At 43.1% G+C, this 25,023-nt stretch overlaps 1 protein-coding gene across 1 annotated transcript in view; it reads left to right on the forward strand.

Moving 5' to 3' along the window:
* DOCK5 (dedicator of cytokinesis 5) overlaps positions 1 to 25,023 on the forward strand; it is a 214,772-nt gene that overhangs the window by 78,631 nt on the left and 111,118 nt on the right. The window contains exons 3-6 of the mRNA XM_007458822.1: positions 5,783 to 5,823; positions 11,109 to 11,164; positions 12,908 to 13,004; positions 25,011 to 25,023. The exon at positions 25,011 to 25,023 is cut by the window's right edge and continues 135 nt beyond it. Of these exons, the coding sequence (XP_007458884.1) occupies positions 12,974 to 13,004; positions 25,011 to 25,023 (44 nt within the window). The 5' untranslated portion in view covers positions 5,783 to 5,823; positions 11,109 to 11,164; positions 12,908 to 12,973. The remainder of the gene's footprint in view (positions 1 to 5,782; positions 5,824 to 11,108; positions 11,165 to 12,907; positions 13,005 to 25,010) is intronic.

Genomic DNA, 25,023 nt, shown 5'->3' on the forward strand with positions numbered 1-25,023 from the left:
CCTATTTTGTGCCTTTGCCTAGTCCTGGCTTACCAAGAAGTGTATGCAGTGTTTTTTTTTTTTTTAATGCAGTGTATTTTTTAAAAATTTTGTCATTGTCATAAATGATATAGTTTTAAAAGTAAAGTCATTTCTACAAAGTTTATAATGAAAAACAACAGTCCTTTGCCAATTCCTCTTGGTTTCCGATTCCATTTTCAGCTCCTTCAGCCAATTTTGTGATATATGCCTTTTTCATTTCTAAATAACTATGCTTCTATTACTTGCTATTTCCATTTTTATTTTTATTCATTCACTGCTCTTTATGGAAGGTAAGGATTTTGTTCTCTTATACTCCTCACCAAGCACACATATACCTATTTGTCCCTAATGGAGCTCTCCCAATATAGATATATCATAATTTTTGTTTGTTTATTTATTTATTTATTTTAAAATTTTTTTCGCGGTACGCGGGCTTCTCACTGTTGTGGCCTCTCCCGTTGCGGAGCACAGGCTCCAGACGCGCAGGCTCAGCGGCCGTGGCTCACGGGCCCAGCCGCTCCGTGGCGTGTGGTATCTTCCCGGACCGGGGCACGAACCCGAGTCCCTTGCATCGGCAGGCAGACTCCCAACCACTGCCCCACCAGGGAAGCCCTGTTGTTTTAAAGATAGTTATTATTTAGATTATTGTGCCCATGGGGTATAAGCAAGCAGAACCTATCCATGTACTTGATAACATTTCCTTTCTTGAATACTAGGTTTTTCTAGAGGCGTTATTTCTTTTTTCTTGGTTCTCTGTGGACCTACCTCGATTTCATAGCCAGACTTTCTGACAGAATCATTTGCCTCCCTCTAATATGTTCAGACAAATGAGATAATTTCACAGTTCCATTTTTCCCCTTGGATTTGTTCCTCATGGAATCCTCTGTCCTCTGGCTTCAGTTTGGTCTGGCTGCTCTCTGGGCCAGTTCCAGGGCTTCTTTCTGAGATCTCCATCAGCTGCATCAGGGTCGGAAAAATAGAAACTCAACAGGTATGTCAGCAGAGCTAGGGCTAATATGCATGTGTGTATAAATATAGATGAACACCTCTATGAATTTTGACCTCTCTACGCATTTTAAAAGTCATGAGTACATGGGGATACCTTCAATTCCAACTCAGCATCACAGGGTTCATTCTAGTATTTTCGCTCTCTGTACTGTAACCCCCTTCTGTGACGGCAGGAAGCCTGGCTTCCACTTCTTCTAATATGTTTGCGTATTTGATCAATTCCCCTGCGTGTAGCCCCTCCCCCTCTTCATTACCACCTTCTCCCACGTGGACGGCTTCCTCACCTCTGAGAACCCGTGGCAGTCCACCCCCGACCCAAGTCCCGTGTGGATGGCCTTCTCTTCACCGCACTCAGGCTCTAACGCCCCATGTGAGCCCCACACGCCCACATGGATACACACCTTTTTCTGCCTGGGCTCTGACAACCCATGCCAGCCTGGTCCCGTGTGGATCCTCCCAGCCACACCTTTGCAGATGTCTAAGTTGCCCCATCCCACCTAATAGCTCAGGACTCCCTTGTTCCGGATGGGAAACAGAAGACCAAATAGGTCTCCTGACTCTGTCTCCTATTCCCTAGTGTTTTTCTTTTTTCAGTCTTCTCCTACCAAAGAAGAATACCGTCCACTCATTTGCTTATGCCCAAGACCTAAGTGCCCTTGAGTATTTGCCTTTCCTCCCCCAGTTAATGGCTAGTCCCAGCTAAATCATCAGCAACTCTTATCGATTCAAAATAGGTCCTCCATCTTTTTATCTCTCCCCATTTTCGTTGTACCTGCCAGTCTCCTCACTGGTGTCCTTTCTGCACTGTATCTCACCTCGACAATCCATTCTTCTAGAGCAGCCAGCATGATCTTTTAAAAGTGTGAGGCATGTTGGCATTTAGAACCTTCCAGGGGATTCCCCTTGTGCTTAGGATAAAACCCCAGTTCCTCCACGGTCCATGATACCTATGTGTGTGGTGTATGGTAGCATCACCAGGGGAACTTTTTAGAAGCATGGGCCCCCCACTGAGTCCAGTTAAATCAAGAGTATTGGGGATGTGGCCCAGGCATTGGTATTTTGAATCTAATAGGCAGTCAGGACCCAGAATCATGCCTCCCTCTGACCACCTTCTTGTTGCTGTCTCCTCTTTCGTGACTGGTTCCATTTAGCTTCTCACAGTGACGTCATGTCCCATGTTTACTAATCATTTTCTGCCATGTGCTCTCCTTGACTGCTTCTTCCTAGCACTGTCATTCTCTGAGATCATCATATATCTCTACATATATGTATTTATTTTACATTAGAGTGTAATCTTCATGATAACTCTTGCTCTCCACTGCATCATGGTTTCTAAACTAGTGCTTGATAAATATTTGTTGAATGGTTGCATGTAGAGGGATCAGAGAGCCGAGTAAGGGACCTGTCCTATGGGAGCCAGGAAGTGGGCAGTGGCCAGAGATGCATCTGGACAGGTGAGGTGAAATGGAGCAGGTGATGGAGTCTTGGCTGATGGAGATGATCTGAGAAACCAGGTAAAATAAGCGACTTTGACACTGGAATTAGGGACTCTCTGATATTTTTAAATTGGAGAGGACAGATTTTTGTTCTGGAATAGGGCAGTCCCAGGAAAACAGAAATGACTTTTCCTGAGCAGAAGAGCAACGCTTAGCGTAGAATCACTTTTGATGTTCCACATGGTTGCTGGAAGCTTACTTTTTGAGGTGGTCATTTCACCTAATTATAAGTGAGACTAGTCCTCTGGACTCACCATCCCCCCACCATTTCCTTCATTTTCTCACTTAAGAAAGCATCTGAGATTCTGACCAGTTCACACAACTCATTGATTATAGCTGCTTGTTGATATGCATTCAGTAGCATACCATATTTAACTGTAATTATCTTGCTTTAAATGTTGGGATTAATTTGAAAATCATGTTCTTGCTTGTATCACAACCCTGGTTGGTAATGTGGAAATGAGCAAACCTACTCTTGGACTATTACTAATCCCTTGCATTTAAGCTATTGAATTTATGGAGTCTTGACAGCCTGTGATGAAAACTCCAGAAAGAGACAATGTTCTGCTACTACCTAATGCCAAGGAACATGAGCGTTCACTTTTGTAAAATTCAGCGTGGTAATTTTGAGCCTTTAGATAGGGGTTATGCACACACCACAATTCTAGAGAAGACTTAGGAGGTTAAAAAAAAAAAGGTTTCAAAAACGACAGGTTTCGGAAGTATAATTCTGTGATGGACAGCTGTGCAAAAACATTATTGACAAAAGTACAGATAAATTCCCCTCTGAAAGTGGACCCAGTCTGTGTTGTAACATCTTGGGTTTATAGGACATGGAGAGATGAAAACTGCTTGGAAGAGACTAAAGTCTTGTTTCTCAGCTTGCCTCCCCCTCCCCAGCCCAGGATGGAGTTGAAGCCATTTATTCATGCAAAAGTCATTTTACTTTTTTTTAATAAGTTTATTTTATTTTATTTTTTATTTTTGGCTGTGTTGGGTCTCTGTTGCTGTGCGCGGGCTTTTCTAGTTGCATTGCCCTGGCTTCTCATTGTCGTGGCTTCTCTTGTTGCGGAACACGGGCTCTAGGTGCGCGGGCTTCAGTAGTTGTGGCTTGTGGGCTCAGTAGTTGTGGCTCGCGAGCTCTTGAATGCAGGCTCAGTACCTGTGGCGCACGGGCTTAGCTGTTCCGCAGCATGTAGGATCTTCCCGGACCAGGGCTCGAACCCGTGTCCCCTGCATTGGCAGGCGGATTCTTAACCACTGAGCCCCCAGGGAAGTCCCGCAAAAGTCATTTTCACATGTTAGCAGAACCAAGCAAGTGTGTATAGATGGGTGAAGACTCTTGAGGCCTAGGAGAATTGTTTGGTGTGGGTATAACTGGATCTCGCGTGCATTTTGGCATCTTAAATTGGGAGCAGTGTTTTCCTGTTCAGATATCTTTTTGTCAACCATGGGCCTTGATGCAAACCTATAACCAGTTCACAGCAATACCCCATTCTAACTGGTAAAAAATAGCAAAATCCTTAACATGTGTGAATACTGACAGTTTAAAATTTGTGAAAATTTTAATAAATCCATGCTCAAAGAAGGTGAATTCAACTCTCTGCTTTAACATATCCAAAACAGCTTGCGTGTCCAGTGTTGGATGATTTTCTATAGAACAAATTACAAGAGAGGTCTAGAATGCTATTAACAGCTGCCTGAAATATTTTTTTAGTTTATTTTTTTATTGAAGTGTAGTTGATTTACAGTGTTGTGTTAGCCTCTGGTCTACAGCAAAGTGATTCAGTTATATATGTTCTTTTTTGTATTCTTTTCCATTATAGTTTATTACAGGATATCGGATATAGTTCCCTGTGCTATACAGTAGGACCTTGTTGTTTATCCACTCTATATATAGTAGTTTGCATCTGCTAATCCCAAACTCCCAATCCATCACTCCCCCATCCCCCTCCCCCTTGGCAACCACAAGTCTGTTCTCTGTGTCTGTGAGTCTGTTTCTGTTTCGTAGATAGGTTTATTTGTGTCGTATTTTAGATTCCACATATCACTTAGTATGATCATCTTTAGGTCCATCCATGTTACTGCATTATGGCTGAGTAGTATTCCATTGTGTATATGTACCACATCTTCTTTATCCATTCATTTGTTGGTGGACATTTAGGTCGTTTCCATGTCTTGGCTATTGTAAGTAGTGCTGCTATGAACATTGGAGTGTGTGTATGTTTTCCAGTTATATAATAGTTTTGTCCAGAAATATGATGCCTAAAGTTTTCATTACAGCCTGCGTCTGCTCACTGTGTGTGTATGGCTACTTTACACATCTGGACCACGGACAACAGGGTTTACTTAAGCAAGATGACCACACTGATGCCTCATGGGCATGGGGAATGAGGAAAATTATTACAGTGAATTACCTATAGTAGGTGTTCAATAAATATTTTGTATACAATATCTGTTTATGGACAGATTAGATTAGTATACTCCCTTTACAAGATAGAGGGTGGGAAAAACATCCATAGGAATATGTGTATTGATCGGAATTTTTAAAAGGAAGTTAAAGACTTTACTTAAAGCCTCGTTAAGCAAACACATAAAATCTTTTCGTTGTAGGGGGTATTGTAGCATTGCCAAATATTGTTTAAAGTGTTGTTTCATTATTTATTTCAGTTTGTTTTTAGATGTAAATATTTATATATATAAGGTTTGCTACTCCGATTTAAAATTGTTCCAGAATATTGGTTCTTAACCGGGGAACTTGGGGAGGAGGGAAGTGGGAGTAGGAGAGAAAGCGAGAGGGAGAGAATATATATAAATTATTTTAAAATATCTATTTTAATAGTATAATATATTATAATAGGATAAGGTGACTTTCAGAATGTATATAAATGGATGAAAGTTCATATTCATTTATACAGAAACATTCATTGAATGCTGGGAGGTATTAAGGTGTTGAGAGGTTGGGCTGCCTTCTGTCTTGTTTTTTTTTTTGTTTGTTTGTTTTTTGTTCTATCCTTTCTCCAAAGGAGTAGGGATGAGGTATGGTTCTAAATGAATTTTAAATCCTTTAATTATCAAGAGAATAAAGCTCTGCAGTAGATCTAGATTTTTATTGCATAATAAACCAGAATGCTTATATTGTCTGCTAAATGTCTCCTGGATCCCATCCCAGTATCCTAAGATGAGCATGTATATTGCTAATGTCTTTATATTGTCCCAGATAACAAAAGATTTTGTGTTCTCTTCTGCCCTGACAGGTTGGTACAGAGGATATACCCTCCAAAATAAATCTAAAAAGGTATGGCTTATCGTTTTAGTTTGAAATCTCTGTGCTCGTTTTGTGTGGTCGTATCTGATTCCATTATCTGCTGTCTGTAGACCTAGTTTGCCTTCTCTTTGACGGCTAGTCTTTAGATTTGAAAGCAAATTCTCTGACCTTGGCCATATTTCCCACCAGCCAACTCAAGGATAAAGGCCAGAGGTGAATTTGACACCCCAGGTGGGGCCTCTGCGGACTTCTTGCTACTGGTTCCCTCAAGTTGAGCCGCAGGGTCACACAGGGACATTGCTCTGTTTTGCGGGTGGGACCTGGGCTTCTCCCTTTGTCCTTTAGTTCCAGTGCTGAAATCTCAGAACCAAAGGGTCTCCCCATTTCCACTTGACTCTTTCCTTTATTAAAAAATGGTTAAACCAGAATAGTAGTTTTCAAACCCAAATCAGTAGGGTGGGTTATGACCAACATTTTCTTAAAAAGAACCCTGAAAAATAGAAAGAGAATAGAATGCGACGGTAAGTAGTGTTTCAGGAAACTTTTGTGTTAGGTATATATTTTACGGTATTTTATGTATTTTTCGTTATATTTTATGATAGTAGTGCTGGGTTCCTGTCTCATCGTGGGCAAAGAGTTTGAAAAATACCCTCGTGGGTTCCTTTTGGCAGTGCCAAAGCTGCTAATCATCAGGCTAAAGAAAATCTGTGAGTTAGGTTAATACCCCCTCAGTGTATTTTAGGTCAGGTCAGCGCTTTTCCTGTGACACTGCACGTTGGGACCGCATAGCCTGTCAGCACTTTCTTTTGAAAAGAACAAAGTGGATAGGGTCGTACTATTTCACAGTTAGTTCACATGCAAAATAGTGAATTGGGAGGGGTGAGAGGAACATTTCAGAATTTATCAACAGCTAAGTAAAAAAAAACAGAAACAAAAAAACCCCTCACAAATCCACAGGTTTTACTCTTCAGATATGGCACGATACAGAAGTGATGCTAGCGCACAGTCTCAAAAGAGCTACGGGCCCAGAAAAACACTTTCCCACAAGGTATAGGGCCATTTAAAACGAGGACTGTCCTGGACTTCCCTGGTGGTCCAATGGTTAAGGCTCTATGCTTCCAATGCAGCAGGCTTGGGTTTGATTTCTGGTCGGGGAACTAAGATCCCATGCGCTGCGTGGTACAGCCAAAAAACAGGACTGTCCTACTCAAGCTTTCTATGTTGTTGACTCTCAGATAACACTCAGTATTTGCACATGTGTGTGTACACACACAGTTTATTAACTCTGACAGTTTACTAATCTACCAAAATAAAGGTGTATTTGCTTTTTTTTTTTTTTTTTTTTTTTTTTTTCCTTGCTGTACGGGGGCCTCTCACTGTTGTGGCCTCTCCCGTTGCGGAGCACAGGCTCCAGACGCGCAGGCTCAGCGGCCATGGCTCACGGGCCCAGCCGCTCCGCGGCATGTGGGATCTTCCCGGACCGGGGCACGAACCCGCATCCCCTGCATCGGCAGGCGGACTCTCAACCACTGCGCCACCAGGGAAGCCCCAAAGGTGTATTTGCTTTTAATGCAGGTATCAACTCCCACAGTTTTGATCCTTTTATCCCTCCCCAAATCCTGATGCTGAATTTTTCTACCCACAGTTAGATGCTTGTGTCCCATGTCTTCATTTTCAGCTTAATTATAATGAAAATAATTATAAATTATTTGATTAAATGAATAATCTCTTGCTGACTTTAGTTTCCCCAAGCTTTCACATAAGGACCTAAGATAGCAGACGTTCTGGCGTGAATGAGAGCATGATAGGACCAAAGCAGGAGACCTTTTCTTCTGGGATGCTTGTTAACTAGAGAACCTAGTTTACAGCCACCTCTGCTTCTTGGTTTGGGTTTAACCCTATAGTGTTTATTTTACTCATAATTATGGAGGTGGTAGTTACTTTTCAAAGCATGAATAGAGTAAACAATTTTGAAGTTCTAAATTTCTTCAGGAGCAGCAATACTTATGTCACTTAATTACCAATCCTTAAAAAAAAAAAGTTAATTTTAAAACATAAACAAAAATCCACTCTCAGATAAGATCATCTGAACTTTAAGATCAAAGGGAATTTTTAAACTGGTGAATGTGAATTGTGTTGAAACAAGGCCCCAGACCACAGTTTTCCCTTTCAGAGTCTACAGTCTGTAAGAATCTTTTCGGAGCATCTCTAAGGCATCCTGTGATACATCAGAATCCATCTGTTGTCTGCTTTGGAAAGTGGGTGGATGGGGTGCTTCACTAAGATCTAAATGACAAGGTCTCGGTGTGTTTTAAAGTTTTTTGAAGCCCTTTTAACCTTCCAATCTCACTCTTGAAAAGAATTATTTCAGTAAGAGCTTTTCTTAGTTCTTGATAACTAAACTTTGTAGTTCAGTGAAATAATAGTACAAACAAGGGCCATGCATTTCCTTGTTGACTTATAAGTCGAAATATCTTTCTAGTGGGAAAAACAGGGAATTCCAAGTCAGCTGTCATGAATTATGCTCAACTTTGACACCCCTTCATTAGGGAATCCAGCCTAGTTGAAATGCTATGCCTAATGCTATTTCCTTGTTTGCCAGGCTTTAGAGGAAGAGCTATTTGAAAAGCCTGTTGTTTTAATGGAAATTTTTGGTGTTATTTACAAGCAGACCTAACCGGTTAGAGTGGTGATAAAACATGCTAGGGGTTTTACAAATGGAAGAAGCCAAGAGCTTTGCAGAAACTGATTATTGATCCTGGCAGGATTATGGAATTATGGATAAGGGCAATATCTGGAAAATCATTAGTTCATTTTTTTTTTCCCCCCTCAAGTGGGTAGGTTGCATTGAGATAGCACAAGCACAACTGAGAGATAGGCTGTAAATCAGAAATATATTACCTAGGTTTATTCTGGCTTTCTGTGTGTCAGAATGGTGTAGGAAAAGGCCCACAGCCTCAGATTTACCAGAGCAATTAAATGGCTGTAAGTGGACATATGTTATCATGCAAAGATGATGCCTGCAAGTAACAGAGTGAAAATACAGCAACATAGATACTCTCTTAATGTGAAAATCATGTCTGTATACCCAATATAAATTATTTGCTTATGATCTGCTTAGACATCACAAAGTAAGCCACTTGTATTACGAATGTTTCTATTTTGGATTTCTCCCAGTTATTAGGAGACCAGTCATCAGATTATAGATGTATGAAACAGTTAATTGGTCCTTTATCTTCTTGATTTGAAAAATCTTCTGCCAGGACATTCCTTGGGACCAGCGGTGTTACATCTTACTTTAAGCTGCAAATATGGCTCCTGATAACTGCTACTTTGAGTGGTTTCGACGCTCCACCTTTTTATGATTTCTGGACAACTTTTTTATTGTAGTAAAATATACTTGATAAAAAAATTACTACTTTAACTCTTTTAAAATGGCCAGTTCAGGGGTATTAAGTACATTCACATTGTTGTGCAACCATACCACGATCCAACTCTAGAACTTTTTCGTTATCCCAAACTGAAACTCTGTACGCACTAAACACAAACTCACCCTTCCTCCCTCCTTCAGCCCCTGTTAACCCCCGTTCTACTTCTGTCCCTATGAATTTGACTACTCTAGGTCCTTCATACAAGTGAGATCAGACAGTAATTGTCCTTTTGTGTCTGGCTGATTTCACTCAGCATCCTGTCATCAAGGTGAGTGCTGGGCATCCAAGCCTGGTTCTCCACAAAGATCGTCGTCAACAAAACATTTACCTCAACCTAGCGGATAGAAGAAACACCCAAGGTTTCTTAGGCATCCTAAGGACAGATCTGGAGCTTCAGAACCCCGTTAATCTGGCCCAAAAGGAATTACACACACATTGAATTTTTGTTCGTATTTAACTCTTTGATTGGTTTTCCAAAATCACTCTGAATCCTGTCCCTATAATGAAAGAGGTCGGTGTTACCTTGTCTCTATGTGTGTTCTGGGTCTTAATGAGTCACAAGATTGGGATAATGCTTTCTCACTCATATGCCCCACACCTGCCCGTTTCTGAACGCGAGGAAGGGCGGGTATGCCTGTGCTTTTTTTTGGTTCTTCCTGCCTGGCGGGAAAGGATGGCCATTTTGCTTCTGGCTCAAGCAGTGGCAGGATCCACCTTGTCATCACCAATGCTGGGAGCAGCATAGCCTCAGATTTTCTTGCTGTTTCCTGTTTTACTGGCAAAGGATTAAAAGAGAGAAAGGAGAGAATTGCTCAGATAAACATAGCACATAAAACTAGACGCAAGACCAACCGGGGTTGAAATGCACTAGTTTTCTGGCTCTGAATGGATTAAGGATCACTGGGTACGCACACATCCCTGACCCAGCCTCCCAGGTAGTGAGCTCTCCCTCTCCCATCCTGTGGTCAGTCTCCGCTGACGTTGAGTGTCCACGTGGTCGCACTTATACAGGCTCAGGGCTATGAGCAGTTGGGCCAGTGGGGCCTGTTGAGCTCCAGCTTCTTCTGCTTCTCCTGGTCTGGCCTGAAAAGTACCATAAAACAGGGAACAGCAGTGCTTTTCTAGATGGCAGTGTCTCTGTTTATTGATGAGCATATCATGCGGTTGAATAACAGAAGCTTTTGGCTTTTAAGAAAACTCAAGTCCATGGCTTGCTTCCTGTTGGTTAGATGCAATCTTCAGTTCTGCAGTTTTTACCCACCACTTTACAGTGTTTCTCTTAGGTCTTTCTGGGCTTAGTTTCCCCACGGGCAGTGTCACAATACTGATGACGAATTGCCTCTTAGGGACATAGAATGGAGAGCAGTTTGAGACTGGAGAGTGCTAAAGATAACCAGATAACAAGTCCTAATTGATTCCATGCACTTTGTTTAAGTGAAAGTGCTGAGGCGAATGACTCTAGAAAATCACTATAATTTTACGGGCCAGTAAGTACATAGCCCTCCATCTCACTAATTATATGAAACCCTTTGAGGGAAGCATATCATGGCATGTAGGACCTGGAGGGGTTTTAGGATCTCCCTGTTAAACACTTTACCATTATGGCAGCTCTGAGCTGACCCGGGCATGTATGCCTGGTCATTTACAGAGCATTTATTTTATGCTCTCTGAACCCAAGGATTAATTTATACCTTTTCAGTGTTTCAGGCTTGCTTTCATTTAGGTAGGCAGGTGATGTAACTGATGTCACGCAACCTTGACAGCAAACTGTAGCTGTTGTCCAGGCGTCCTTTCCCCTCCCTCACTCATCCTTGCTGCTGTCTGTGCTCTTTACTTTGGGCTGAGATTTTTACGGCCACATAACCCAAGTTCTTCTCTCCGTAGGGTATTTTCCCTGAAACGTATATCCATTTGAAAGAGGCCACTGTGGAAGACCGTGGGTAAGTTCTAATGTAGGAAGACTCCTAACAGGTGAGGAAGATGTAAAATATCCTTATAGATTTTATGAAGTCAGAAGATATCATTTTGTGCGTTATTGTCTCAGCTCATCAATTCCACTTCTCGGATGAAAGGGAAATGAATAAAAACTTTTTCCTGACATCTTTCCTTCATCTGTCTTCTTTTTTGATACTTATCCCTTCCACAGAACAGTAAAGACAGATAACGAACGGAGAGTGCCTTTACTTTCCTCTTGCACTGGCGGCTCACTGATCGCGTGCACGTGTGTGTGTGTATGCGTGCGTGTGCGCGCATGAGTGTGCACGTACATGAATATTTGGTGCTCTTTGGCCCTTAAGACCTGAGAGCCGCCTGTTTGGGAACCTTGGGGCATGATAGGTGAGCATACAACACCCTGCACTATTCAGCTCTGAACCTTGGACAAGTCAGTGCACCTGGGGCTTTCCCCCAGCAAATCAGAGAAAACAAATCTGTCCCCACGTAGGTCATGAACTTGATATGAAATTATGAACGAACTAATGTGGGCGAATGCGCTCTGCAGAGAAAATCCACTTAGCTGGTGAGCCAGCAGGCAGGAGAGTTAAGGAGGGAATAAAGAGAGCCTGGAGCCGGAATCCCAGGGCCGTTAGAGAGTGTGGAGTGGGTCACGGAGGCACTCTGGCTAACAGCGGCAGAGAACATTCTCAGCCATAAGTTCTGCACCCTCGTTTTATAGACGAGAGATGGAGACGTGCCCAAATTCACACATAATCAGGGCTGAAAAGCAGTTGTCTTGCCCTCCTGGAGAATCTTCTTTCTGATTCCTAGGCAGCCTCCAGAGTCACTTACAGCCAGCCACGTTGGTGGAAGGGCAGGGTTGGGGGCATATTCCCACCAACTAGTGTTGTCAGGTAAAATGCAGGATGCCCAGTTAAATTTGAAATTCAGATAGCAAGTAATTTTTTACCTGCATGTCTCAGATATTTCTTGAGACATACTTACGCTTAAAAATTATTTTAATCTATCTGAAATCCAAACCTAACGGGGTGTCTTGTATTCTTATTTACGCCTGGCAGTCCCACCACTAATCCCCATTTGTTTGCTTGCTTTTGCTCTCTCCTTTTCTCCTTTTGCTAATCATAAAAATACCAGACGGGATTTATGTGCATGACTCTCAGGTTTGCCTTGTTAAAAGTCTGCTGTAAGTGAGGATTTGGGTATATGTACGTTTTCTGTGCAGTGAGACAGCAGATGAGAAGCAAACCTAGTGCCACTGCAAAAGAGGGTCCCACCTCAGTCCCACAGCAGGTCCTGTGTGAGGCTCCAAGCCCCAGGACACTTGTGCCGTGAACACTTCTCCACCCACCCACCCTCCCTAATGAAATGGCTGCTTGGCAGAACCAGCGAAAGTACTGGATTTGGGCTTCCATCCCTGGTAATTGCTGCAGCCAGCCTGGTTGGTATTTGAAGCTCCCGTAAAGATCCAGAATGGGGAGATAGAGGCTGGGCTCTGTACCCATTTATTTCGAGAATCGTGGTGTGTTAAGCTCTTTCTCTTTTCTCAGCTGCTTGATGTGGTAAAAATTCTCTACCCAAACCTTCCCTAAATGGACAGGTTTTTTTTTTTTTTGGTTGAAGCCCAACCAGCCCATTCCCATCTTTGAGTTGTGGGAATCATGACCTTCATCAAGAAAAGCCATGGTGATCCACCCAGAGTGAATGGAGCATCTGTCTGTTCTCTTTAGGCAGCACGAGACTGTGATTCCCGGGGAGCTCCCACTGGTACAGGAGCTCACCTCGACACTGCGGGAATGGGCTGTCATCTGGCGCAAGCTCTATGTGGTGAGTTTGCCCCTGGTGCTTGGAGCCTGTGGCATTATTCCTGGGCCCTCAGCCCATCTGTTCCGCTGCAAGGGATCGGCCACTCATTAGCTCTTTGTATGGAGTGGGTGTATCTTACCTGGACAGCTCAATGGCTGATAACCAGCAGATTCCCACTTTCGCCATGTAGAGCGGTTGATGATGTGGGTGGTGGAGGAGGTGGGCATAATCATTAGGTCAGTATTTTCCCAACTCGCATGCTGATTGTAAAGTTATAAGGATAATAAGAGCTGCAAACACATCGTCCCTACTAAGTGCCAGGAACTATTAATCCTCATAACACTGCTATAAAGTAGCTGTAATTATTACCAGTTTATCAATGAGGAAATTAAGGGACCTGCTCTTAGCCTCTGTGTGTATCCCAGTGAATAGACATTTGTCACTGTTTCAGTGCTCAGCCCCATGAGGGCTCCTATGAGGGTGCACTCTCTACCTTCTGTGTACCTTACCGATGCTGGAAGATGAATCACATTAAACCATGCTCTGAAGGGTCTTCTTTTTTTTTTTTTTGCGGTACGTGGGCCTCTCACTGTTGTGGCCTCTCCCGTTGCGGAGCACAGGCTCCAGACGCGCAGGCTCAGCAGCCATGGCTCACGGGCCCAGCCGCTCCGTGGCATGTGGGATCCTCCCGGACCAGGGCCCGACCCCACGTCCCCTGCATCGGCAGGCGGACTCTCAACCACTGCGCCACCAGGGAAGTCCTGAAGAGTCTTCTTTTTGAGGCCAACTCATAGTACTGTTTCTCACAACAATGGTTTGACCTTAGGATGCTAATAAGTTATACCAGGTCAGTGGGAAATGACACAGGAACCAGCACATTCTCTCCCTGATAAACCATAATCACAAGTTTTATGTGTGGGTTTACAATCAAGGCAAGGTAAATCTAGCACTTAATAATATTATCAGGCTGAGAACACCTGGGGCAGCCATCTTGCAGGAGGCCAAGAACTCTGAGTCTGGCGGCAGCAAGCCTGCACCCATGTCCACTTTAGGAAGCTCCTTTCTCAGACACTGTGAATGCATAGACACTGTTTTCTAAAGTTTCCTCTTTCCTGGAGACCTTGTGGGTAGGCTTCATTAGGTCTTGCCTTCTGTAGGCATCTTCCAGGCTTCCATGGCTGACTAAGAATTCCTATGAATGTACTGATATATTCCCTGGCCCAATGTGTGAATGAGATTAGTCAGGACTCCACTCAATGCTTGGGAGCCAGTCTCTTTCCTTATGTGGCTTATTTCGTCTAAGTTTTTTTCAGTCATATATTGATTCTACATTTTAACTCTCAAAAGCCAATCTTACTAAGTAACTGGGAGCACCTCACTCTAGACCCTTGTACTAAAAACAGGAATCAAAACTCATTCTAGCATAACTTCTAGCAGTTAGTATAAGATATTTCATTTCCCAGGGCTTTGGTTTCCCAGGGTGGAGCACAGCAATGGAAATCACCAACCCCTTCTGTGGAAAAGCACGTGATTTTTCTCCGCCTGCCCATCCTTCAAGGCCCCACTGAAGTCCTTTTTTCTTCATAATGTGTCTCCAAACACACCAATCCATAATGTTTCCTTCTGGACTATGGGAGCACTTCCTCCTGAGCCAATCATCTGGCCCCTGGGGCACAGTGCCTTGTAATGCAAGTGATCTTTTGATCTCTTTATGTTTCATCGAGGAGAGAGCTAACCTGTAAATTCTTAACTCACAAGCTGGGGAGAGATGCTGTTTTAAGCCCTTTGGCCTACATCGATCATCTCGTCCTTCTATTGAAAGCACTCTCTGGTTCCGGTTAATTGATTGGTTAGTGGTGGATGTAACAAGGTTGATGGATGGGTTAGTTCCTTAACATAGTCTCTCTGGAAATTGGCGAGTGGTGAAAAACATTAGCTAATAAGTACTGGGAAATGAGATTTTTAGAGCTGTAATCTACAAGAGTGGAGAGCATGAATGAGCTAGAGTTTTCTTCTTGCTAAAACACAACTCTTGTGCTTAGTTCATGATCTGTGTCTAGTACATGTCCACAGATAATTGTGCCAAGTCTGCTATTGACTAGGAATGAGAAATAAGTGAGCCAGGGAGGAAGAAATATGATTCCTGTATTTGTGTTTCCAAAATCTTTTAAGCTCTGGTTGAGGATTTCCTATGTGGAAGTTCCACTATTTAACAGCAGAACTGAGTTCTAAGTTAAAAAAAAAAAAAAAAGAAAATTCCACCCTCTTCTCGGGGGGGCAGCACATTTCCCATCTTAATCTTGACGTCTCATAAAATAATTATTTTGTTATTGTGAGTTATTTTTTAGATGTCTTATAGCTGCTATTGGTTGACTAAAAGGTATTCATTGCGGGGATCTTAATCAGTTGATAGGGCTGAGAATCTGCTCCTTCTTTTGATAGCATGCTCACCCATTCAGAAATGATCCATTTCAAATGGAAATCTTGGCTTTCTTTTTTCTTTTTTCTGTCCCTTCCTAAAGCATTGACAGTTCACTTCAGGCAGAATTTCCGAAATGCTTTCTCAGAAATCTGTATGTCAAAGTAGCCAGTCTTGGGGCTTCCCTGGTGGTCCAGCGGGCAAGACTCCATGCTCCCAATCCAGGGGGCCCAGGTTTGATCCTTGGTCAGGGAACTAGATCCCACATGCTGCAACTAAGAGCCTACGTGATGCAAATAAACATGCTGCAATGAAGATCCTGCGTGCTGCAACTAAGACCCGTGCTGCAACTAACATGCTGCAACTAGATAAATAAATAAATATTATATTAAAAAAAAGTAACAAGCCTTAAATATTATGATTCACTGGGAAAAAAGTTAAGGGAACCCAGATCTGTAGGTTTCAATCACCACCCCCCCTCCCGCCGCCCCGAGACATGTGCGTGTACACACACACGTTTTTTTAAAAAATTATCTATTTAATTTATTTATTTTTGACTGCACTGGGTCTTTGTTGCTGCGCGCGAGCTTTCTCTAGTTGCGGCGAGAGGGGGCTGTTCTTCATTGTGGTGCACGGGCTTCTCATTGCGGTGGCTTCTCTTGCTGCGGAGCATGGGTTCTAGGCACACGGGCTTCGGAAGTTGTGGTGTGTGGCCTCAGTAGTTGTGGTGAGCGGACTCAGTAGCTGTGGCTCACGGGCTCTAGAGCGCAGGCTCAGTAGTTGTGGCGCACGGGCTGAGTTGCTCTGTAAGCGGCATGTGGGATCTTCCCGGACCAGGGCTTGAACCCGTGTCCCCTGCATTGGCAGGCAGATTCTTAACCACTGTGCCACCAGGGAGGCCCCACACAAGCATTTTTATTGGTGTTTGCTTTCTGATTCTGTCTGTAAGTTCCTTCAGTCTGTGTAAAGATGAATACAGGTTTTCCTAATCTCCATCAGTACTTTTATCTCTCACGCATTTTCTCCCACAGATTATGAAACCAGGCATTGTGTTTGGTGTCTTTAAAGACATCTTAGAGCTCCGCCTTCCTCTACAAACACATTTCTTAGTTCTCTTCTTTTCAGTCTCAGTTCATGAGAAATTTAGGAGGTAGGTACAGAGTCTTAAGTGAGAGGAAAATGCAATCGACTAACCAGCCATGTAGATACAGGTAATTATTCTAGAAAGGAAAGATATTTGTATAGCTGTGATTTCTTTTTAGCAGTCATACCATAACCTTGTGAAATTACCATAAATATGTTTTAAAGTGGGGATGTGGCAGCCATGCCAAGGAGAGAGGAACCCACCCATCCAGAGTAGAAAGGAGAAATGGTAATTCCCGCACGTTCCTTTTTTCTCTTTGTTATATTAGTATTATTTATGAATTTATTATCTTTCCTGTATGCTTTGGAGAAGAAGCAAGCTGTCGGGGACAGACAGGGGACTAGAAATTAGGAAGCACGGTTTCTCATCCAGGCCCTGCCCTAACTGACTCTGGTTTTGGATGAAGTGCTTGAAGTCTCCAAGTGTCTGCTGGATTTTACCCATCTGTTAAAATGATGCAAAATCTGCCTTGTTTAGTCCATAGCGTTGTGAGGGTATAAAAAGAAATCATCTGGGACATCCAGAGGACCTAAAGGACCTGTGACTTCCGGCTGCTAGGCTGTAGAAACTTCAAACTACAGTGTGATTAACCTTAGCCTTTAGTTTTCATCCCTGTACATGGAGCACAGTCTGCTCTTATCTTCCTAAGTATGTGAATCTGGGCTCCCAGAATCAAAGCCCAAGCTTGGTTTAATGCTTGCAAGATGAGTCCTTGAACAAATAAAATTCACTATCGTAGTGTAAAAAAAAAAAAAAAAGAAAAAAGACATCATCGCGCAGGCAGACCATCAAGGACTCTGCAAACCTGAGCATGAGAGTCTTGATGTCTTAGCTGGAAACAGTTGCCACCCTGGACGTCCGTCCTCCCTCAGGGCAGCCTGGCTCCACGTCCCTCTGGCCAGACTGGGAGACTCTGAAGCTCCCTTCCCTGTCCCGCCTTATCCAAGGTCACTTCCTTTGTCTTGTGTTGTGGTCTTAGGCGGAGCGGCCTTGAGCACTCAGTAGCTAGTCTGTGTATTTCTCCCCGTAGATAGTGAGCCTCCTTAGCTTAGGTTCCAGTCCAAGAGACAGGGAGCATTCCAGAAAGGAAAAGGGAAGCACTCAGATGCTGCATGCAAATGCACCACAGTTTCTGACGAGCTTTGCCTGCACTGCTGATCCTGCATTGGAACCTATTTACCGGGCATTTTCAGTGCTTGATCAGGAAAGGAGGGAGCATTGTGAAGGAGGACGTGGTTGCCTGGTGAAATGGCAAAACTGGGGGCATTGGGGTCAGACAGGCGGCTGGTTCTTAAATTCTGACTTGCTGGGAATTCCCTGGCAGTCCAGAGGTTAGGACTCCACGCTTTTACTGCTGAGGACCCAGGTTCAATCCCTGGTCGGGGAACTAAGATCCCACAGCCTGCGCCGTGTGGCCAAAAAAAAAAAAAAAAAAAATTCTAACTTGCTCCTTTACTTGGTATGTGCTTTTATATTCAGAAAAAATTGACAAACCCAGTAATAGTTAGTGCAAACAAACAAACAAACCCAAGCAGAAAGAACACAGATTCTGCCGGCAGGGATTTTGGTTCAGGGTGTGCCGTTAGAGGATCTTACAGCCCAAGACAAGCCCTTTGACCTCCTAAGTGTTCCTTCCTTCGGCTTCAGTGGTAATTATATATTACACATGCCTTGCAGATTTGCTGTAGAATTCAATAAGATAGTCTGTGTCACATTCCTGGGACAGTGCCTGCACAGTGTCAAAATGTGACAGCCCCTGACTCTCCCCTTACTACATTGCTTCAGGAAAGAGCTGATTCATGTTGAAAAGTGTTAGGAGACCCAGATCCACATGGAATTTTGCCCTGAGGTCCTTTAAGGCTGTGCCTGCTACCTACCCGGTGGGCTCCCTTCCAGCCCTAGAGTCACTGAGCTACGCTAGGTGGATAGTTTTTAAGTATTCCATTCATTCTTTGCTGCTGCCTCTCAGGATCTTACGGTCTTCCCCAGCCGTGAAAAGTAGATGCAGTGAAGCTGAACTTGGCTGCTCTTCCTTATTCCCTGCCATGTGAGTTGCCTCAGCTAGAAGGGCAGACCCCTGTGCATTGATTTCTACACGATGGTTGGATGTAACATCTAAGTTTACCTTTCCAGTGACAACCCAGTTATACTTTTTGAATACGCACAGATCTGCACCCCACATCATACTTATCCTATTTTCCCAACTAAAACTCAGGTCTTGAAAACTGACAGGTTGGAGTATATTTGTGGGGACGTTGGGACAAGACTTTTTGGAAGAGGAGCTGTCCCAGGAATTCTGAGGTGTTTGGTCATCATAAACATACCCTCTAGTGCCTCACCCTGAGATTAAGTGCAGTGCTGTTTCCCACCTTCCGGTGGGCGAAATGGTTTGGTGAGGTTTGGTCAGCCAGGCTGTTTTGTTCATACAAGTTCGGCAGACTGAACCTGATCCGATTTTCTTATGGAAAAGAGATTTGCAGAAGAGCCTGGTGGTGGAAGGTGGTTAATACATCTTCTTGAATCAAGTGAACTTAATTACTAAAATGCAGTTCGTTGAAAGGATTGATCTCTCATTGAAAATTTACCAGCAAAATAGAACCTAGGGCTGGCCTACAGTCCTGTAAAAATCTAGAGCAGAGAAAGTGCCTGTCACCAAGGTGGGGGTGGGGAGACTTGCTGGACACCATGAATTGCCCTTTCATCCCATCTTTGCATATCCAGGTAGATTAAAGCTACTCAAGTCTCATCTTTTTGAACTGGTGGTTATTACTGGCTGCTGGAGCATATGCTCAGAAGTGTAATTAAGCTGATCTCAAGGTTGAAACCGGGAGTCTGATCGCTTATTACTAAGGACAGAAAATTCCCAAAGAAAGCTTCGTCCTGGTGTCAGGTCATTTCAGCTGTGAGTTGCAAGCCCTGCTTTGGTGCATGGCTCTCACGAGAGGCAGGAGGAGATGGGGCGATGGCCAGAACAGGGCAGAGGTGGCGCTTTGGGTGTTTTTCTGGCTTTGTTTTCCTCTGACTTTCGTACCGGGCTTCCAGGATTTCCTGCACTATTTCCAGAGGCAAAAACTGTCTTTTATTGGGATCTTTTCTTTAAAAGTCCGAGCGTTTGCTAGTCAGGCCAAGCCTTTAGCTGAACAGGAAAAGCACTAGGATGGATGGGAAGAGAGGCAGGGCCCCTGCGGATTCATGTCCTCCCAGAGCTAAGGGTCAGCGCAGCACAGGACACAGAAAGACCAAGACACCAACCATCCTGGTTCCCAGAAGGTCCAGATACTCAGAAAAGACATGAGATTCATTGCAAAGAGCTACATACAGGGGACATTTGATACAGAGCCACCACACTGTGTGCGTACCTCAGGACTGAGATGGTCCGAGTCAGATATATTTAATCAGGAAGTTGCTTGGAGGAGTAATTGAATTTAATGTCTCAGCCATAGACTTGAAGACGCTTATCCTTGGGAACGGATCTCATTGCTGGTCCCCTGATTTTACAGATGGGCATATCCCAGAGGGAATAATTTGCTCAAAGTCACTTAGCAAGTTAGTGATGGAATTAGAGATAGAGACCAAGTCCCCTGTACTTTCAGCAAAGAAGGCTTACAGTGGAAGAGGAGAGGTTGGTGAACAGAGGAAATATTCTCTTGCAGAGGGAGAGGTGGGGTGGAGGCCCAGAGAAAGAGGCTTTTGACTCTGGTCTGCATTCTTTGGGAAAGAAAGTGAAGAATAGAATCCAGGTTTTCTGACACCCAGTGGGGTGGTGCCATTGTCTCAGTGGCCCTCAGAATTTCTAAATTACTCAAAGGATGGCTTCTGTATTTCTACCACTATTGAAGATAAAGCTGTTTCTTTTCTTCTTGTCCCTTTTTTCTTCTCTTTAGAAATTCTTAAAAAAAAAAAAAAAGACACCCAGAATAGAAATGTAAAAAGTGAGACCTCAAAGATCGTCAGGTAGAAAAGAGGGATAAATTCTAAGCAAATGCAGGAGTATCCTTACTGTCAAGTTAGAAGGATATTTAGATTTCTCTATTTTGTGTAGCTATTCCTCAAACCCGAAACCAGAGTGTTATTTTATTATTATTATTTTTCTAGCGGCACGCGGGCCTCTCACCGCCGTGGCTTCTCCCGTTGCGGAGCACAGGCTCTGGACGCGCAGGCTCAGAGGCCATGGCTCACGGGCCCAGCCGCTCCGCGGCGTGTGGGATCTTCCCGGACCGGGGCACGAACCCGTGTCCCCTGCATCGGCAGGCGGACTCTCAACCACGGCGCCACCAGGGAAGCCCCAGAGTGTTATTTTAAGTTCAAGCGGTCACAGTTTGTTTTTCGGTCGCTCCTGTGTCCCAGGCTTATTTTGCGGAGAGGATCAAAGAAATTATTAAATACATTCGTTGCCCTCCTGAATTCTGTGACAATGGCTGCTAGTATAAAAAGACTGAGATTAGTGGAGGCTAGAGACAGGAGAAAAGGCACTCTGTAATGGGCAGGCTTGGGTGTAACAGGGAGGAAAGATGGAGACCTGAGTCCTTGGCTTCTGGTGTTGATGGGGAGAGCTTGATTTTCTCCTCACCTGTCCTCATTTGCTTCCCCAGGAATCCAGAAAGTGTCAGGGGCCAGCTACTGCATAGAACATCCACGTAGAACAGTCTTAGGAATGTGGCAACAAAATCTGTTTCCTTAAAGTAAATGGGAAAGTCGCTTCCTTTGGTGTGTTCCAGCGTGTCTACTCACAGTTAATTTGGCAAAGTGAACCAGAAAAGAATGGCCATCTTCATCCTTCTCTGGGGGGGAACTCTTGGCAAAGCAGGCTGATATGGACAGGCAATAATTAAATTGCTTTTGGATAGTGTCTAATATAATTGAGACCAAGGACTTATGAATATATGCCCCAAACAAAGCGCTGTCTCGTAGAGTATCCCCTGAGTCTCGGAGCCCTTTCTTTACCATATTATGAGACCTAATATCTTAATTAAAATGAGAAAACATTGAAAAAAAACTAACTAGGAGTAGAAAAATAGATTGCAAGAAGAAAAACAGATCCCTTTCTGCCTGGCAGCTTTGAAAGGCAAAGTTTTATGGGCTTAATTTCTCAGTTAGAAAGACAATGAGTTGGAAACATTTTATATGGAATTGCATGAAAAAACACAGGGTCGTTTTACCTTTGCTTTTAAAAGTCTCATTTATGTTTTTCTAAAGACTGGCTGATGAGAAAGAGGCAATTCAGAAAATGCTAAAAGCACAAAATGTAGGCGGTTTCAGAATTTTAATCAGCGTTCGCGTTCTGTAGTTTTCAGATCAGTGGTATTAGCAGAGCCTATTGCAGTCGCAGATAAATGAGTTCTTCGTCTCTTTCTTCTGTGAGAATCATAGAACCTTGAACTTCTTGTAGGGCTCTTACCACATCTGCTAATCCCATTGATGTCTCCACTGTCCCCACTTAGGCTGAGGGCTCTTAACTCCACATTTACTCGTTGTTCATGAGTATCTTGGATATTTTCAGCCCTGATTCTAGTCGATAACGTGACCCAGGCATCTGTACCTGGGATTGCTGTAGAAAAGCATCACTGAAGAACATGCTGGACAGCCATCAGCCACTTCTTTGTGTGGCTTTTTTTTTTTTTTTGCCTTGTTTTTATAGCAGATCCTAATATTCAATATCATTTTAGAAGTGTATGGTTATACAAATATATCATGACTTTTCACCTATAAATAAAAAAGAAGTGGTCTCATAGTGTGTAGGGGGTGATGGTATATATTTGTGTATCAAAAGGAATGCACAAAACAGTTTTTCCTGACTGTTCTATCTAAAGTGGCCTCCTTCCCCCAGGTACACCCTATCATATTGCCCTATTTCCTTCTTGCACTTTTTATAATCTGAAATTATCCTGCGTGTGTATACATAAATATTATATACCTATAATATATGTGTGTAATATTATATATGATATTGATGTATTTATATTTACTATATAATTTTAATATATTTACATATATGTATATAAAAGCTTACTTATTTATTGCTGCCTTCTCCTGGAATGTGCAGGAACTTTATTTCCAGCACGTGGTAAATGCTTATTGACTTTTCTTTTTTTAATGAATGAATCCTTTAGGTAGAACCAAGGTCATAATGGCATGGATATCAAGTATTAGACTCTTAATAAGATTGAGGCACAAAATATCAGCTGGTGGTAAGTTAATTTTAGTTCAGTTACAGGAAGTTCTTACTGAAGCCCAGAGTAATGGTTTCATTATTCCAGGTCTAACAGTTTCCGGATGGTCTAACAATTCAGTGGGGACTTTATTATTTCACATTCTCTTTTCGATTATCCCTTATGTCTGAAATTACAATTCTTTCTCCATCCAGAATTCACTGATGCAGTACATTTTATAAAGTGCCTACTAGCTCCTTGGGATACAAAACTGAACAAGCTCCTTGTCCTGTAGGTTCTTACCATCTGAGGGGAGAGGACAGCAAGCCAAGGTGGTCCAGGTTCTGAGTGCTGGCATAGGAATAAATTCCAGCAGCTGTGGGAGAGATGGCCAACCCAGAGTTAAGGTTTTGAGGAAGAGATTTCTGAGACTCTGTAAATGTCAGAATTAGCAGTTGGAGGAGGGTGTGGTGTGTGTGCGAGAGACGGGGAGCATTCGGGGGGGGGGGGGTTGATGTCTCCACTGTCCCCACTTAGGCTGAGGGCTCTTAACTCCACATTTACTCGTTGTTCATGAGTATCTTGGATATTTTCAGCCCTGATTCTAGTCGATAACGTGACCCAGGCATCTGTACCTGGGATTGCTGTAGAAAAGCATCACTGAAGAACATGCTGGACAGCCATCAGCCACTTCTTTGTGTGGCTTTTTTTTTTTTTTTGCCTTGTTTTTATAGCAGATCCTAATATTCAATATCATTTTAGAAGTGTATGGTTATACAAATATATCATGACTTTTCACCTATAAATAAAAAAGAAGTGGTCTCATAGTGTGTAGGGGGTGATGGTATATATTTGTGTATCAAAAGGAATGCACAAAACAGTTTTTCCTGACTGTTCTATCTAAAGTGGCCTCCTTCCCCCAGGTACACCCTATCATATTGCCCTATTTCCTTCTTGCACTTTTTATAATCTGAAATTATCCTGCGTGTGTATACATAAATATTATATACCTATAATATATGTGTGTAATATTATATATGATATTGATGTATTTATATTTACTATATAATTTTAATATATTTACATATATGTATATAAAAGCTTACTTATTTATTGCTGCCTTCTCCTGGAATGTGCAGGAACTTTATTTCCAGCACGTGGTAAATGCTTATTGACTTTTCTTTTTTTAATGAATGAATCCTTTAGGTAGAACCAAGGTCATAATGGCATGGATATCAAGTATTAGACTCTTAATAAGATTGAGGCACAAAATATCAGCTGGTGGTAAGTTAATTTTAGTTCAGTTACAGGAAGTTCTTACTGAAGCCCAGAGTAATGGTTTCATTATTCCAGGTCTAACAGTTTCCGGATGGTCTAACAATTCAGTGGGGACTTTATTATTTCACATTCTCTTTTCGATTATCCCTTATGTCTGAAATTACAATTCTTTCTCCATCCAGAATTCACTGATGCAGTACATTTTATAAAGTGCCTACTAGCTCCTTGGGATACAAAACTGAACAAGCTCCTTGTCCTGTAGGTTCTTACCATCTGAGGGGAGAGGACAGCAAGCCAAGGTGGTCCAGGTTCTGAGTGCTGGCATAGGAATAAATTCCAGCAGCTGTGGGAGAGATGGCCAACCCAGAGTTAAGGTTTTGAGGAAGAGATTTCTGAGACTCTGTAAATGTCAGAATTAGCAGTTGGAGGAGGGTGTGGTGTGTGTGCGAGAGACGGGGAGCATTCGGGGGGGGGGGGGGGGGGGGGAAGAGGAGAAAAGTGGTTCCAGGTGGAGGAGTCACTTACTGAGAGAGTCTGGAGCATTTGGGAGAAATGGACATCGCTTTGCGTGGAAGGAGCCTAGATTTTTCAGGTAGTGATCGGTGTACAATGCAGCTGGGAATGTGGGTAGGAGCCAAGATAGGAAGGACTTACATGCGATCTAGTGTATCTGGAGGACAGTGGAAATCACTGGAGAGTTTTAAGTAAAGGAGGGACATGGGCAGAATTTTAGGGGACGTGGATGATTTGGTACACTTATGAGTTAGGACTAACCATCCATCCTATCCATCCTACAAGTGCTTATCTGTTTTAAAGCTGCACCAAAGGAGGAAGTGGGAATGGGTCAGGGCAAAGCCACCCCTAGTGATGTAGCAGGGTCGCCTCAACGTGCACAGCTCACTGCATCGCAGAATTAATTGCTTAAATGGCACCTTATAAAGGATCGGGTCCAAAGATGTTCTCATCTTCCATCACACCTTTTTTTTTTTTTTTTCTCTTTTTTTGGTCCTTTGCTCTGCCTCATTTTCCCACCTTAGAACAACAAGGTCA

Source organism: Lipotes vexillifer, unplaced genomic scaffold (assembly GCF_000442215.2).
Source record: "Lipotes vexillifer unplaced genomic scaffold, Lipotes_vexillifer_v1.1 scaffold484, whole genome shotgun sequence".
In the NCBI taxonomy this organism is placed as follows: domain Eukaryota; kingdom Metazoa; phylum Chordata; class Mammalia; order Artiodactyla; family Lipotidae; genus Lipotes; species Lipotes vexillifer.